Source organism: Oryctolagus cuniculus, chromosome 1 (genome assembly GCF_051225735.1).
Source record: "Oryctolagus cuniculus isolate XC-2025 breed Fujian yellow rabbit chromosome 1, ASM5122573v1, whole genome shotgun sequence".
Taxonomy (NCBI): domain Eukaryota; kingdom Metazoa; phylum Chordata; class Mammalia; order Lagomorpha; family Leporidae; genus Oryctolagus; species Oryctolagus cuniculus.
In genome coordinates this window covers 116,593,418-116,610,723 of record NC_142867.1, presented here as the reverse complement: position 1 = coordinate 116,610,723, position 17,306 = coordinate 116,593,418, and the positions used below count along the sequence as shown (strand labels likewise).

General features: G+C 40.2%; 1 protein-coding gene across 1 annotated transcript; it reads right to left on the bottom strand.

Annotated features, from left to right (window-relative positions):
- Window positions 1–15,121: 15,121 nt before the first annotated feature.
- Window positions 15,122–16,048, bottom strand: LOC138846140 (olfactory receptor 10N1-like). The gene has a single exon (XM_070060916.2). The coding sequence runs from the start codon at window positions 16,046–16,048 to the stop codon at window positions 15,122–15,124; it is 927 nt and encodes a 308-aa protein (XP_069917017.1).
- Between the last annotated feature and the right edge of the window lie 1,258 nt (window positions 16,049–17,306).

Below are 17,306 nucleotides of genomic sequence, written 5' to 3'. Positions count from 1 at the left end.
GCAACCAAGACTAGAACCCGGCACCTATATGGGATGCTGACACCACAGGCGGAGGATTAACCAAGTGAGCCACAGTGCTGGCCCCTTGAGGGTGGTACCCCTTAAGGTGGTATCTACAAGATTACTCAACTGCAGTTATTTTACCTGCTAATTAATAATGATTTTTGAAAGCAGTGAGTAATTTGTAATTATTTAAATAATTCCTTACCCCTCAAGTTTGCTCCTGCTAGTTTTAGTATCCAGGAATAATACTTGCCTAAATCAGTTACAGATGTTCCCTGACTTACAATGGAGTGATATCCTGATAAACACTTCTAAGTTGAAAACATGACTGTCAAAATGCATTTAGTTCAACTACTCCATAACACATCCTGACCTAGTCTAAGTTATTTTCAACATGTTCAGGGGGCAGATGTGGCCTGGTAGGTTAAGTTGTTGCTTGGGATACCCACATCTCACATCAGAGTGCCAGTTCAAGTTTGGCTGCTTTGCTTGATATAGCTTTCTGCCAATGTGCTCAGAGGCAGAAAGTAAGAGACAAAGTCTGAGTTTCTTTTTTTTTTTTTTTTGTACATAATTATTAATGCTTTATTTGTAGTTTCCCTTTAATTTAATTTATTTATTTATTTATTTTCAATTTATTTTTTATGGAAAAAAATTCAAAAAGTACAATCTTAGGAATATAGTTATTCTTCCCACCATCCCCACCCTCCCACCGAAACTCCCACTCTTCCTCATTCTCCCCTTCCTAGTCCCATTCTCCATTAAGATTCATTTCCAATAAATTTTGTACACAGAGCAACAACTCTATACTATGTAAAGATTTCAACAATTTGCACACACACAAAACTGTTTGCAAACTAGTTTTACAGTTAACTCTCATAATACAACTCATTGAGGACAGAGGTCCTGCATGGTGAGTTAGTGCACAGTGACTCCTGTTGTGAATTTAACAATTAACACTCTTATATATGACATTAATGAACACTGGAAGCTCTTGACATGAGCTGCCTATGCTATGGAAGTCTTTTGAGTCCATAAACTCCATCAATATTTGGACAAGGCCATAAGCAAACTGGAAATTTTCTCCTCCCTTTAGAGAAAAGTACATCCTTCTTTGATGGTCACTTCTTTCTGCTTGGATATCACTCACAGAGATACTTCATGTAGAACATTTTTGCCACAGTGTTTTGGCTTTCCATGTCTGAAATGCTCTCATGTGCTTTTCAGCCATACCAGAAAGCATTAAGGGCTGATTCTGAGGTCAGAGTGCTTTTAAAGTTATCATTCTATGATGTTCCTTTATGGACTGTTAGAACATTATCTCCTTTTTAATTCTGTCTATTATTATTACCAGGCAACACTGAAGAAGAGAGGGGTTAGGATAGAGTCTCAGCTTAGGAAAATGCTCTGGCCTTAATCAGCAAGCCTTGGCCCTGAGGCTTAAGACCAGCGTCCATGCTAATTGCTTTTAACTGGGTGACATGGACTTGGTGTTTTTGAGAAAATGAGAATTGCTATATAGGAGTGTGAAGTTGTCTGAAAAAAAGTGAGAGTCATCCGCATGCTAACCAGTTTGGTGGGATGATCCTTTGCTGGCTGGAGTCTAACTCAAGTGGAATCTATGCCGCGTTGGAGTTGCAATCCAAGTTACAGTACCAAAATTTTATGGGTGAAATGGCAGCAGAAAAAATATTAGCTCAGTTCTTTGCTTCACATAGAAGAATTATTTCCAACCTGACAAGGCAAAGAGAAAAGCAAGATTTAAAGTTTTAAATCAGATTTATTAGAGTCAGAGACCTCCAGCCAGGGTGGCATGGAGGGGGCTCCAAGAGAGGCAAAACCCAGTAGCTCTATTTTCAGATTCTGAAATGAGGAATATCCATGCTGCCTTTGATAGTGGCTGTATTTATTTTTAAAAAAACAGTGAGCATATAAAAATTCGAAGTATGTTTTCTATTGAACATATATGGCTTTAACACTATATCTCAAACCATTGTAAATTAGATCATGAGTATTACTATGATAGTTGTCAAATAAAGTTTTCCCAATTTGATCATTCTTATTATATTGCTTGACATTTTACTATAAGGGAGAGCTTTCACTTTTTCCCTATTGACATATATAACAATGACATTCTAAGAAACTGAACAAAGTGATACCTGTCATGTTGAACTGTCAGCTGGTATCACAGGAATAGGTGATCACATGGGGACAGGATCTTTCAGTGGGGGAGATAGATCCCATTTAAGAGAGAAGATGAAAATTATATCCAAAGAAAGCCCCTTCCACTGGACTAAATAACTTCCAGGTTCTCTCCCAACTCCGAAACATAAATTCAGCTCCTGCATAAATCTGTCTCATAAATGTGGACAAACTTGTCTGGAGAAATGAAAGTAGGGGCAAAGTGAATGGAGTATGAGAGATGAAAAGGAGACTGTATGAAACATTATGTTTTAAGAGAAACCTCTATTGAGTTAGTTCAAAAATAAGAACAATTCCTCTTTCACTTGCTTGGTGTCAGCCAGTAGCAAATGAAATACTATGCAAGGACAGCAGGCTAGCATATAATAGGGTTTATTTGTTTGAAGAATGTAGAAGACATATGCAACAATCAGGATACATTACAGAGAGATGAGCAACATTTTTCAAGACAGAAATTATAATGTTCCTGGATGAAAATTTCATCACTGAACACAGGGTTTAACAATAATAAGAAGGCCTCTGGAAGCATTTACCATTCTGTTTAGACTCAGGCAACTGTACATTAGAATGTAAATGTAGAGGTGAGTATTTGGGGCAGCAGTTAAGTCCCTGTTTGGGATTCCCACATCACATATCAAGATCAGAGACCCTTGTTCTAGTCTAGGTTGTCAGCTTCTAATCCAGTTTCCTGCTAACCAACATCTTTGCCAGGCTCAAGTGTTTGGGTCCTTGTCAATCACGTGGGAGTCCCAGATACAGTTCCAGGCTTCTGGCTTTGGCCTGGCTCAGACAAAGCTGCTTAGGTATTCAGGGAGTGAACCAGCAGAATTTCTCTCTCTCTCTCTCTCTCTCTCTCTCTCTCTCTCTCTCTCCTAGTCTCCATTCAAATAAAGTGAAAACTCTCTCCTTTCAAATCAAGCAAAAATTAAAACAAAAAGAATCCAATCTTCGACCAGTGTTGTATAAATGTGCTACCAATTACCTCAATCTAGGGCAGATTTACCACATCATCCTCAGCATTATATGATTAAATGCACAATATGATTAAAGAGAGAGTGTGCAGTGAATGCAGACGTTTAGAGTTCCCAACCACTGCTGTGTGATGTTGCAGTCCCTGATTTCTGCTGTGAATGCAATGTTACACAAGGTGCTACAGAATTAGAAAAGGAACGTTTCACAGAATTCTTGGTCATCCCATCAAGAATTGCATCCTCCAACTCACTCAGCACTTAGTCTCAGTCTATGCTCTCCTCCCATCCAATGCTATTTTAGAATTTCACATTTTCTACAAAACACAATGATCCTGTACTGTGGACAAGCCAAAAGCCTCAGCAGTCAAATGGCCAACTTTTAAAACATGGTGCCTTTGCCCTTTAAAATACTGGTATTAATTCTTCATGGCTTTCCTTTACCTGTCACCCATGGGCATATGAAATGAAATCATTTTGTCTATAACTCATTTAAGTGGGCAAGAAAGAGCTGAGTGGCACAGTGTGGCACTATTTTGGAACAACTGGGGGATGGGTACTGAGAAGTCACAAGATCAAACACAGAGCAAGTTGCCAGTGTAGAGTGAAGGAAATTGGACTGTGGAAGATGCAGAACCATGAATGCTGCTTATACAGCAGTCTTTCCCATGGGGCACCATCATTGTAAGATGAGTTAACATGACTATACTACCTTCACAATTGGCATAAGATAGAAACAAGGCACATAAGGGAAACAAACTAATAGGTAAAGCATATATTGCTGTATGTGTTATGTTCAATACATATTGATAACCTATTCTGTAAAATAGCAAGGGTCTTTGAGCACAGAAGTGTAAATGGGCTTTGTTTTCAACATTTAGATCTTGGGCTGATAGAGTGAAAATCATGTGTTTTTACTTGGTAAAGCAAGTAAAAGCAGACAATAATGAAGAGCCTCTATGTTGGATTAAATCAAATTTGGAAGGACTAAATAGCCTCAAGCTATTCCATTAGGAGAGATCCAGAGACCAGACACGGAAGAAAGAACTAGGATCCCAAATTAGACACCTCAACCTGAGAATGAGATGGATATGAAATTGCAGTATGGGGTGGGAGAGATGTGGACTCTTAATCCTTTGAGTGTCAATACAAAACATAAGAGCATTTCACATTTGTATTTTAATTTCAGGCCACAATTTTAATAACAAAACATAGGTCCAGAATTGGTATTCATATATGCAATTTAATTTTGTTAGAATTACATTAAGTGGCATATTTCAACACTGTTGTGAGTGCTCATTTTATAGATTCTTCTCTTAAGCCATATGGAATACCATGACTAAACATAATTTATAATGAGAAATAGATTGAAGAATGCATTTTTGGCCGAGGGCAAAGTATGTTCTTGCTATTAAATCAATTCATATTCTGTGCTGAGGAGACGCCAGTGTCCTACCATCCTGGCCGCTCTCCCTGGGTTGCCTGGCAACAAGCTGCTGAAATCAGGTCCTGTTTCCTCCAGCAGTGCAAAGGTGGGGTGAGGCAGAGAGAGGGGGCGATCAAGAGGCTGCTTGTTCTGAAGTTTTACAGTAAGAGAGATAAGACATCCCCCCTGCATTACTAAACCATCTTCATCATTAATAAACCTAACATTTTATTTTGCTCTTCAGTTAGATGCATTCTTATTCATCAATTTTTAGTACCAGAGACGAGGAAATGGGCAGAAAGGAGATTGACTGGGTGCCGTCAGTGTATATGACTGCATTATTTCATCCTCAGCTGTTTATGATATTTCACACAGCCCATCACCAATAGGTGAATGGATACATTTATTAAATAGTCTTCAATCAGGTTGCTAAATTTCTTCCTGACCTCAGCCTAATATGTAAGAGGAAAAAACACCATCACCAATGCTACCCAAGTGCTCACTATGCTAAAATTAACACTGAACACACAACAAAGAGTAATTTCCATCAGTCACCAGAGCCTTTTTATATGACTAAATAATTAGCCTCTCCCCTCCTACCCTCCTTTTGTAAAGAAATGATCTTATTTCTTAGATGCCCAAATGAGAAACCAAAAGCATACTTTTACATCTTCTTTTTTTAACTTTCATTTAATAAATATAAATTTCCAAAGTACAGCTTATGGATTACAATGGCTTCCCCCCCCCATAACTTCCCTCCCACCCGCAACCCTCCCACCTCCTGCTCCTTCTCCCATTCCATTCACATCAAGATTCATTTTCAATTATCAATATATACAGAGGATCGATTTAGTATATGTTAAGTAAAGATTTCAACAGTTTGCACCCACACAGAAACACAAAGTGTTAAGTACTGTTCGAGTGCTAGTTACAGCATTAATTTACATTGTACAACACACTAAGGACAGATATCCTACATGGGGAGTAAGTGCACAGTGACTCCTGTTGTTGACTTAACAAATTGACACTCTTGTTTAAGGCGTCAGTGATCTCCCTAGGCTCTTATCATGGGTTGCCAAGGCTATGGAAGACTTTAGAGTTTGCCAACTCCGATCTTATTTAGACAAGGTCATAGTCAAAGTGGAAGTTCTCTCCTCCCTTCAGAGAAAGGTACCTCCTTCTTTGATGGCCCATTCTTTCCACTGGGATCTCACTTGCAGAGATCTTTCATTTAGGTTTTTTGTTTGTTTGTTTTTGCCAGAGTGTCTTGGCTTTCCATGCCTAAAATACTCTCATGGGCTCTTCAGCCAGATCCGAGTGCCTTAAGGGCTGATTCTGAGACCAGAGTGCTGTTTAGGACATCAGCCATTCTATGAGTCTGCTATGTATTCCCACTTCCCATGTTGGATTGTTCTCTCCCTTTTTTATTCTATCAGTTAGTATTAGCAGACACTAGTATTGTTTGTGTGATCCCTTTGACTCTTGGACCTATCAGTATGATCAATTGTGAACTGAAATTGATCACTTGGACTACTGAGATAGCAATGGTACATGCAACCTTGATGGGATTGAATTGCAATCCCCTGGCACATTTCTAACTCTACCATTTGGGGCAAGTCCGATTGAGCATACCCCAAACTGTACATCTCCTCCATCTCTTATTCCCACTCTTATATTTAACAGGGATCACTTTTCATCTTCTTACTCCTACCCTGCATTTCTTCCAATAAATTCCATTAGTCTATTTGCTACCTAATTTTTCTGATCATCTACTCCCCCTCCCAACTATCACTGTTTCATGTCACATTCTGACCATACCTTGAAGACTTCTTAAATGGAGTCTCAACTACCCCTGTGCCTGTGTGCAGCCATCTGTCCACAGTGACTTCTATCAGCCTTTTAGGATACCCTCTGATTACAGAGCACACCACAGGCTCTCCAGTGCCTTTGGCAGGAAGTTCCAAGGTTATCCCATATCCGTGAAGCACTTCATGGCCTGAGCCTCACAGGTCTTTATATCCACCTGCTCCTGCATGAATATGAGTTGTGATTTCTAAAACACACTGTGCTGAAGGTCCAAAAAGATTGACAAACCTCTACTAAATTTTTCAATTTAGACTCCTCTCAAATAGAGTAATCTGCATAATGCCAAAGCTGGAGAAGCCGATCTCTCCTCCAAGTCTCTAGGTGATATGCCTCATTACTGATGGACTTCCTTCATCACATTCTTTATATAGCGAACCACACAAATCTGAGCTGAATCCCAATACATTACTTATGTGCTGTGTGATGATGGGACTATTACTTAAACTTCCTGGGCCCCAGCTTACTCCCTCCATGGGAATATTGGCAACATTATGTAATATCTATTAAGCATCTATCATAACACTATCAGAACTAAAGCATTGGCTGGCGCCACGGCTCACTAGGCTAATCCTCCACCTATGGTGCCAGCACCCCAGGTTCTAGACCTGGTTGGGGTGCTGGTTCTGTCCCGGTTGCTCCTCTTCCTGTCCAATTCTCTGCTGTGGCCCAGGAAGGCAGTGGAGGATGGCCCAGGTCCTTGGGCCCTGCATCCCCATGAGAGACCAGGAGGAAGCACCTGGCTCCTGGCTTCAGATTGGTGCAGCGCGCCAGCCATAGTGGCCATTTGGGGAGTGAACCAACGGAAGGAAGGCCTTTCTCTCTGTCTCTCTCTCTCACACACTAACTCTGCCTTTCAAAAAAATTTTTAAAAAAAACTTAAAAAAAAAGAACTAAAGCATTGATTTTTAATATTATATTTCCTTCACAGTCTTTTCCAGGTAGGTTATGAGATTTCTGATAGAATTGAAAATCTTAAGCACCAATGCCTTTCCATAATGAATAGTCAATGAAGTGAGGAAATATGTAATTGATAAAAATGTTCACCAGTCAGTGTCCATTAACAAATATTTATTCAAGTAACTAATCTGTGTGCTTTCAACGATACAAAGTCACTTAACCTTGGACAGACATCAAAAGATCATATAAACTGATCATAATTGCCATGCAAGCCAACTAGGTAATTCTGAGAACAGTGGTCATGAACTCTAATTAAAACACATCTTACAGGGAATTAATTACCAGGTGTCATACCAGAATTGTTTTATTTTACCAAAATCTCTAACAAGAATTACTTATCAATCTTCCCTTAACAAGATGTCTGAATATAGAGAAAAAATTGTAAGAGAAAACTAAATTTATTTAAATTGTCAGGTACTTGGAGGAATTTGTTTCTTTTAAAGAAAAAGCAGATCTCGGGATATCCATCAAATTTTGGCATGTGTTACTTTGTGAGGGACTTTTACGCTTTGTGGATCTCAAGAATGATGGTTGCAGGACAATACATGTTTTATTTGAGTCAGTGTTGTATTCCTCATCATCTTTACAAAAATTCATTTAGTTTATTTTTAATTGACTCATAGTTATATATGTTTATAGAGTACAGTGTGATATTATATCATGAAATGATTAAATCAAGCTAGTACCATGTTCATCTCATATCTTTGTAATGAAAACATTTAAAATCTGCTCTTTTAGCAATTTCTAAATATACAATATATAATTATTAATTACAGTCAACATGTCTTACAGATCAATAAAATGTGTTCTTCCTATCTAACTGAGCTTAATTTTTCACCAATATTCTCCTTTTCCCATCCCCTACATCCACCTCAGCTTCTGGTAATCTCCATTCTACTCCCTACTACTATGAGTTCAATTCTTTTGAATTCCATATATAAGTGATATCATATCATATTTGTCTTCCTGTGCTTGGCTTCTTTCACTTAATATAAAGGAATCCAGGTCTACCCATGCTATTACAATTGAGAGAACTTCCTCTTTTTATGAAAGGCTGAATAATATTCCATAATGTATATATATATATATATATATCACATTTTCCTTATACTTTTACCCATTGTTGAATACTTCAATTGCTTCTGTATCATGGCTACTATGAATAAATCTGCAGTGAATGTGAAGATGAAGGCATCTCTTCAACATGCTGATTGCAAAGAAATGCAGCTTTTTTAGATGTAGGTTTTATTTACCCTTTACTAAGAAAAACCATGTAGTTGGGATTTCAATTTTCTTCAAAATGTAAAGAATATATTAAGGAAGCCATTATGCAAATAATCCTTTTTAACTTTAAGAGAATTCAGTTTTTAAAAATTTTTACTTATTTATGTATTTGAAAGTCAGAGTTAAAGAGAGACAGAGAGAAATCTTCCATCTGTTGGTTCACTCTCCAAATGGACACTCTCCACAATGGACAAGGCTGGGTCAGGCTGAAGCCAAGAGCCAGGAAACCCATCTGGGTGTCCCACATGGATTCAAGGGCCCAAGCACTTGGGCTGTCCTCTGCTGGTTCCCAGGCTCATTAGCAGGGAACTGGATAAAAGTAGGCAGGACTTGAACCGGTATCCATATGGGATGCCCTGCAGATGACAGCTTAATCTGTTGTGCCACAGCGCTGCCTGTGGAAGTTAATTTATTAAAGGTTAACATTTACACACAAAATCCTGTCATGTAAATAGTCCTGTGCCTGATACAAAAGGTCAAACAGCAAACTAGATGATAGAATGATGTACTTGTTTCTGAAGACAGAATGAAGGAACAGTAAGGAACAAAGAAAAATAGGAGGGAAGATGGCATTCTCTGTCCTTTTTCAACCCTTCCACGTTGGGATGGATGAATCAGGTAGTCCCTGTGCTTTACCCACCCTGCACCAGCTGTCTCCAATTCAGCTCTTCATAGGGAAACTGAGACCAGTTAAATTTAACAAAGTTTACGTAATCAAAAAAAGAGAAAGTTTCTAAGACTGGGTAGCAATCCAAATCAAGGTCAGTTCAGAATGGCTTTATCTAATACATGTGTGGATTACAGTTATAGCCAGAGAAAAAGAAAATGACATAGCAAAACACCTGATTGGCACTAGTTGCTATGTGTGTTATATGCACGGTCTGATTAGTTGGCAGTCTGTGATTAGCTCAGGCTCAGGTGCTGTGATTGGTGGCCTGGAGCATCTTGGATACAAGAGCATATATTCCTTTTTCAAAAGATTTATTTACTTATTTATTTGAAAGGCAGAGTTACAGAAAGGCAGAGGCAGAGAACAAGAGAGAGAGGTCTTCCATACACTGATTCACTCCCCAGTTGGCCGCAACAGCTGGAGCTGCACCAATCCGAAGCCAGGAGCCTGGAGCTTCATCTAGGTCCCATGTGGCTGCAGGGGCCCAAGGACTTGGGCCATCTTCTACTGCTTTCCTAGGCCACAGCAGAGAGCTGGATCAGAAGTGGAGCAGCTGGGAATTAAATGGGTTCCCATTTAGGATGCCGGCTCTGAAGGTAGCAGCTTTACCCATTATGCCACAATGTCGGCCCCAATAGTATTCTTTGGTTGCAATATGCTTATACATCACACTACAGTACAGTATAGAATCAGCTCAGTGTCAAACTTTGTCACCCACTTACAGAGATGGGTTTAATCTAAAGTTATTCCAGTTTAACACAGCCAAGAAAGTAATCTCCACTTAGAGTCAATTTAAGTGACTTTCTACTATAAACTTCCTAGGAAAGTGGTAATGGGAGATGTTGAGATCTTTTCATCCTCTATGAGCTGGAGAGTCTTGCTTTCATTCTTTGTTAGAGGAAGAAGTGTTATATCTTCAAACCTATGTTAGTAGTCATCCCAATAGGGACTGGAAGCAATGCCACTACAGAAAAGTAACACCCTTACTAGCAAACTAGAAAAGAAGGGATTTTTTAATTAAAAAACTAGCTGGAGCCGGCGCCGCGGCTCACTAGGTTAATCCTCCGCCTTGCAGCGCTGGCACACCGGGTTCTAGTCCCGGTCGGGGTGCCGGATTCTGTCCCAGTTGCCCCTCTTCCAGGCCAGCTCACTGCTGTGGCCTGGGAGTGCAGTGGAGGATGGCCCAAGTCCTTGGGCCCTGCACCTGCATGGGAGACCAGGAGAAGCACCTGGCTCCTGGCTTCGGATCAGCACAATGCGCCGGCCATAGTGCACCGGCCACGGCGGCCATTGGAGGGTGAACCAACGGCAAAGGAAGACCTTTCTCTCTGTCTCTCTCTCACTGCCCACTATGCCTGTAAAAAAAAAAAAAAAAAAAAAAAAAAAAAAAAAAAAAAAAAAAAAAACTAGCTGAGCTGGGTTGTGACTTTTCTCTAAAAATGTCTACCAGCAGGAGTGAGTTCACTGAAGACTGGGCAGGAATACATGATGGAAGAAGGGATTTGAGAAACTTGGAGCCAATCATAACTGATCAAAAATTATGGAGAAGAAATGAACTTAAGAAGCTAACAGGATTGGATGATGTGAATAAATTTGAGATTCCAGTGACGTATTCTGGAAAGGGTAAACACGAAGAAGAAATGAAGGCTCTGTCAGCCACATGGAAAGAGGCTGTCACGTTCTGAATTTGCAGAGAGAACAGTTGCAAAACTGGAAAAGACCATTGATGCCCTGGAAGAAAAAGTCACCTAGGCCAAGGAAGAGAACGCGAGCTCATGGCAGACCCTGGATCAGACCCTAAATGCACTTCGCTGAAAGTAACCAAGACAGAAGAGGCATGTTCCCATAGAACTACAGAGCTCCACGTTTTTCTCTGTTTTTTGACAGAAGTCTCTTTTGTTATTGCATCTCCGCTTTGCTGGAAACATCAAGCCAATTATGAATAAGTGAATAAATATTTTGTACCAGAGGTCTTGAGCACCAATTAAATTGAATTCCTTCTTTATTTTTTTTTTTTTGAATGGCACCAGCCTTTTCAGCTCTATCTTTATCCTAAAGTTGAATGATTCTTTTTTTTTTTTTTTTTTTTTTTTGACAGGCAGAGTGGACAGTGAGAGTGAGAGACATAGAGAAAGGTCTTCCTTTGCCGTTGGTTCACCCTCCAATGGCCGCTGTGGCCGGCGCACCGCGCTGATCCAATGGCAGGGGCCAGGTACTTATCCTGGTCTCCCATGCGGGTGAAGGGCCCAAGCACTTGGGCCATCCTCCACTGCACTCCCTGGCCACAGCAGAGAGCTGACCTGGAAGAGGGCCAACCGGGACAGAATCCGGCGCCCTGACCGGGACTAGAACCCGGTGTGCCAGCGCCGCAAGGCGGAGGATTAGCCTAGTGAGCCGCGGCGCCGGCCAAGTTGAATGATTCTTAAGATAGGCAGGGTATTTCATATTGAACATACTCTCTTAGGATTGAGGGCATTTGGTTACGGGGAGAGGAGACAACCCCATAATTTCAAGAACACAGACTCTTAATGATCTGGCTAGTCATGGATTAATTTAAAATGCTGACGAATATAACTTTCCCTGTTTATGAGATTACAGGAGTCTAGCACCTGCCAAATTAAAATGGGTGGGGATTTTCCATCCACCAGGAAAAAAAGGGCTGGGGGAAGGCTATTTTGGGAAGTTGTAAACCATAGATCCACTGCCCCCCCTCCACACACTTCCTGGGAGAACAAACATGCTCTGAGCAGTGCATGTGAGAATGCCCGGGGAGTAGTCTCAGTAATTTCCCAAGTATTTTCTGGATAGTTCCTTGATGTTATGCTCCTCTCTGTTTCTTTCATTCTCACCTAAGGAACACGTGTCTTTTGCCAACAATGACCCATGCTTGTCTACAGGAATATGAAGTTCAGTCCTGTTTGGGTCAGCCATATAAAAAGGCTGTTCTCCATCGATAAATTGAGCAAGAGTTTTTTCTATGAATACATACTGAACAGAAGAGGACTTTCTGGTTGCTAGAAAAATAGTTAGCTTCACTTCCTCTCCATACTTCAGGGGATTGCAAAGTGAAGACTTTTTTTATCCAGGATTTAGAATTCCTTCTTCAGGACCAATTTAATAAAAGAACAAGAAATTTCTGATTAAAAAAGATATGGAGCATTTCATGGACAGCAACTGCATGTTTCAGCTCTCTTATATATCTGCTTTTCTCGTATATATGTGTGTATATATATGTATGTATGCATATATATATTTAGCATCTCAGGACTGAAACTTTCCATATTCCCCAATGATATGGGGGCCAATTCAAGGTTACAATTCTGATTAGAAAATAAATCACCCTGCTTTAGCTAATCTGAGGCCCCTGCCCTTCACTCCTATTTATTAAGCATCATATCACCTAAAAGATACACTGGCAAATTGCTCAACTGAATAAAACCCACACTTTTCAGATTCTTGCAACTGTATCATAAATAACAGTATCACTTTTTCTACATTTTTGGTCAAATAAATTTTTGCATAAACTCCCTCAAAAAATTGTATTTAAAAATTTAATTAGGGGGCAGACGCTGTGGCTCACTTGGTTAATCTTCCATCTGGGGTGCCCGCACCCCATATGGGCGCTGGGTTCTAGTCCCAGTTGCTCTTCTTCCAGTCTAGCTCTCTGCTGTGGCCCAAGAAGGCAGTGGAGGATGGTCCAAGTGCTTGGGCCCCTTCTTCCTTTAGACCTGCTCAGTGCAATAGAGCTCCTCAGGGCCAGCCTGGGAAGCTCAGGGGCCGAGCGGGATGATGAGTGTAGGCGGCAAAGGAACCACACCAGAGCCGGGAGATCAGTCAACGCCCAGGGAGCGGCTGGGTTCTCCACAATATTGGGAGGGGAAGAGCTTTTATAGACACAGAAAGGGGGCTGTCCAGGGCACAAGGGAACCGAGCCAACCAGCTGAAAGGTAAGGCAGGACACGAGCCGGGCACGCCCTCAAGGGCCAATCACAGCCTACGACACAAACTGTTCACAAATACGGAAGTCTCCTGTCAGGCTAGGTACCTCCCCTGGGGAACATCTTGGATTGTTGGAAACACTGAGTCACTGAAATGCAGAAGTGCGGCAAACTTGAGCAAAGGCTTAGCGGCCTTGTTGAGCGAAGGCTTAGCAACTTTGTTTCCTTTTTGATTGGCGCGCCCTGCAGCCTAAGTGCTTGAGCCCGAGGAGGCACCTGGCTCCTGGCTTCAGATTGGCGCACCGCCGGCTATAACGGCCATTTGGGGGGTGAACCAATGGAAGAAAGACCTTTCTCTCTGTTTCTGTCTCACTGTCTAACTCTATCTGTCAAAAAATTTAATTAGAAACTACCATCATGTAATGATTTATGACACTATAATCCATAAATATGCATAATTATTGTTAACAAAACATTCAGAGCCATTGCATCATGCCTAATAAGTAACAAGGATTCAATAAATGTTAAATTGAAGATTATTATACTAGGCAGATGCTCTGAGGGTTACTTTAGGTACATTTCTCAAACTTTTCTCTGTCAACACCAAATTAAACAATTAAGCACCAGTTATATGAAAAGCATCAATGGTGTCCTCCAGTTGCATCCATTTTGCTGCACATGGTAAAATTTCATTCTTTTTTATAACTGAATGATATTGCATTGTGTATAGATACCACATTTTCTTTTTCTACTCATCTGATAATGGACACCGTGGTTGGTTCCAAGTTTTGGTTGTTGTAAACAGTGCTGCTGTAAAAATGGAGGTGCAGGTATCTCTTTGACACATTGTATTCAAGTCTTTTGGGTATATACCCAGTATTATGATTGCTGGGTCACATGACAAGGCTATTTCTAGTTTTTTTTTTCTAGTTTTTAAAGAAATCTTCACACTGTTTTCCACAGTGGGTGCACTAATTTACATTCCCACCAACATTGTATCAATGTTACCCTTTGTCTACATCCTCACCAGCATTTGTTACTCCCTGTGTTTTGGATTTTAGCCACTTGGAGAGGGGTGAGGTGATATCTCATTATGATTTTGATATGCATTTAACTGATTGCTAGTGATGTTGAGTAATTTTTTCATATATTTGTTGGCCATTTGTATTTCTTCTTTTGTGAATTGTCAATTAAAGTCCTTTGTCCATTTCTCAACTGGATTGGTTTTTGTTATTGTTGTTGAGTTTTTTCAGATAATATTAGTTACAGAGTTTCTTCATGGAGTCTCAGGCACACTAACATAGAAAATCTCATTAGACATACAAAATACAATGCTTTCAGATGAAGTGTTTTCTGTTTGTTTATTTGAGTGGAGGAAATAGCAGGATAATGTCAACAGACAACCCATTTTTTAAAATTTTATTTAGGTTATACAAATTTCATGTACTTCATATATACAGATTTACAAACATAGTGATCCTCCCACCCTACCCTCACTCCCACCCATACTCCAACCCTGTTTCCTCCTCCCTCTTACTCCCTCTCTTAATTTTTACAAATATCTATTTTCAGTTTACTTAATACTCATAAGGTTAACCAGACACTAAGAGTTCAACAAATAGTATGAAGAGACAGAAGAGACAAGGGCTGCAACAATCATGAAATCTCAACATGTCCTTTCACTCCAACACATTACATTTTGGGTACTCCATTAGTTATCCCGAATCAGGGAAAGCATAAGAAATCTGTCTTTTTTTGGATTGGACAACACATTGTGAAAATCCATTATATTATCTGTATTTTATTTTCAAATGATAAGTACAGCATTTTGGAATACCCTTTTCAGGGACCCTTTCACTTCCTTGTTCCTTAAGGAATAAATTAAGGAGTTCAGCATTGGTGACACAATGTTGTTTAGTATTTGCACCACGGCACCAAGCAAGGGATTGGGTGTGGGCTGCAGGTAGATGATGATTACAGGTCCATAGGCACAGAGGATTGCAGTGAGGTGGGCACTGCAAGTAGAAAAAGCTTTCCGCCTGCCCTCTGCTGAACGAATTCTAAAAATGGCAATTGCAATGCGTGCATAGGAGACACAAACAGTGAATAAAAGCATTAATGCCAGAAAGCCAACATTAGTGGACCCCACTGTCTGGGCCAGGGAGCTGTCAGTACAAGCCAGAGGTAAAATAGCAGGAATGTCACAGAAGAAGTGGCCCACCTGATTGGGGCCACAGTAGGTTACCTGAAAGGTAAAGAAGGTCAAGGTGGTGGCCTGGAGGCCACCCACCACCCAGGCTACCAAGACCAAGGCCATACAGACTCCAGGTTTCATGATGAGCATGTACCTCAGTGGGTGACAGATGGCAACGAAGCGGTCATAGGCCATGACAGAGTAGAGGCAGCCTTCAGTGGAGCCCAGAAAGTGATAGAAGAAGAGTTGTGCCGCACATCCTTCGTAAGGGATGGCTCGGCTCTGGCCAGAGAGATAGCAGAGCATCTTGGGGCAGGTGACAGATGGGAACAGCATGTCAAAAATTGACAGGAGTCCCAAGAAGAAATACATGGGGGTGTGAAGGGTAGAGGAGGAGATGATTGCTATAAGGATGAGTAAATTTCCAAGCAGGGTGAAGAGGTAGATGAGCGAGAAGACAACGAAGAGCAGAGATTCCAGTCCCTCTGTCTGAGGTATTCCCAGCAGAATGAACTCACTCAGCAGTGTGTGATTCCTCATGTTCCTAGAAAGGTGGTCTAGATTTTCATAAAAGGTGTGTAAATATGAACATGGAGACTGACTGTAAGAGACACAATACCTACGTTCATTTTCACCAAACTTTTAACATAAAGGTGATGGATAATTAAAAATTCTTACATAGACAAATAGAGGCCAGTAAACATACATATGCCTTTATATCTCAGGGCATCATAGTCCTTCATAAATACAGATACAAAGCAAAATGAAATATTACATAGCAAAATATTGGATAGTTAATACAGCAAAGGCCTCACTATAAACAGTTAAGTATAATTTAATTATTGTTCATGATCCATTATATAGCCATTATTGCCTGATTATAAATCACCCTGGAAGCCTGACCCTCCTGATTTCTTTTCACACACTGTCTATGTTACTAAAGATGTGGTCAAATGTCCTGAATCTTCATCAAATTTCACGTTGGGCATCTATAGCTCTCGCCAGAACAAAACAATATGATAGAGTGAAATGAGCATTATATTTGAGGTTTATTAATCATTCTAATTAGATATAATCATTAGTTTGAACATTTACTTACCTGACAATGTTTCTTTTGCCTGAAAAGTAATTAACAGTGTCAGATTTGGTTATTATTACAGTGTTTTACATTGCTTAGAGCTTAGTAGCAAAGTCGCATGATGTACACTGTCATTTTTAGTGAAATACCATCCTATCAATGTTTAGATTTGAGATTTTTAATCTTTGTTAACAAATAGAAGTCTTTAATCATTAGAGCAATAAAACTAAAATATATTAATTATGCAACTTTTATATATTTTCTGCTTAAATGTTTATTAAAACACTTATTGTGGTAAGGATGTCTAATATGAAATCTTTCTTTTAAAATATTTATTTATTTATTTATTTGAAAGGCAGTGTGACACACAGAGAGAAAAAAAGCCAGAGAAAGAGATCTTCCATCCACTGGCTCACTCCTCAAATGGCCACAACATCCAGGACTGAGCCAGGCTGAGGCCAGGTGCCTGGAACTCCATCCGAGTCTCCCACTGGAGAAGCAGAGACCCAAGTACTAGGGTCATGTTCTGCTACATTTCCAGGCATATTAGCAGGAAACTGCATGGGAAGTGCAGCAGTAGGGACTTGAACCAGCAATCTGGGATGCTGGCACTGCAAGCAGCTGCTGAACCATCTGTGCCACCTGCCAGCACTGAGATCTACTTTCTCTAAAGATTTTCTTATTTTATTTAAGGTTTACAAATTCCATGTATTTTACGTG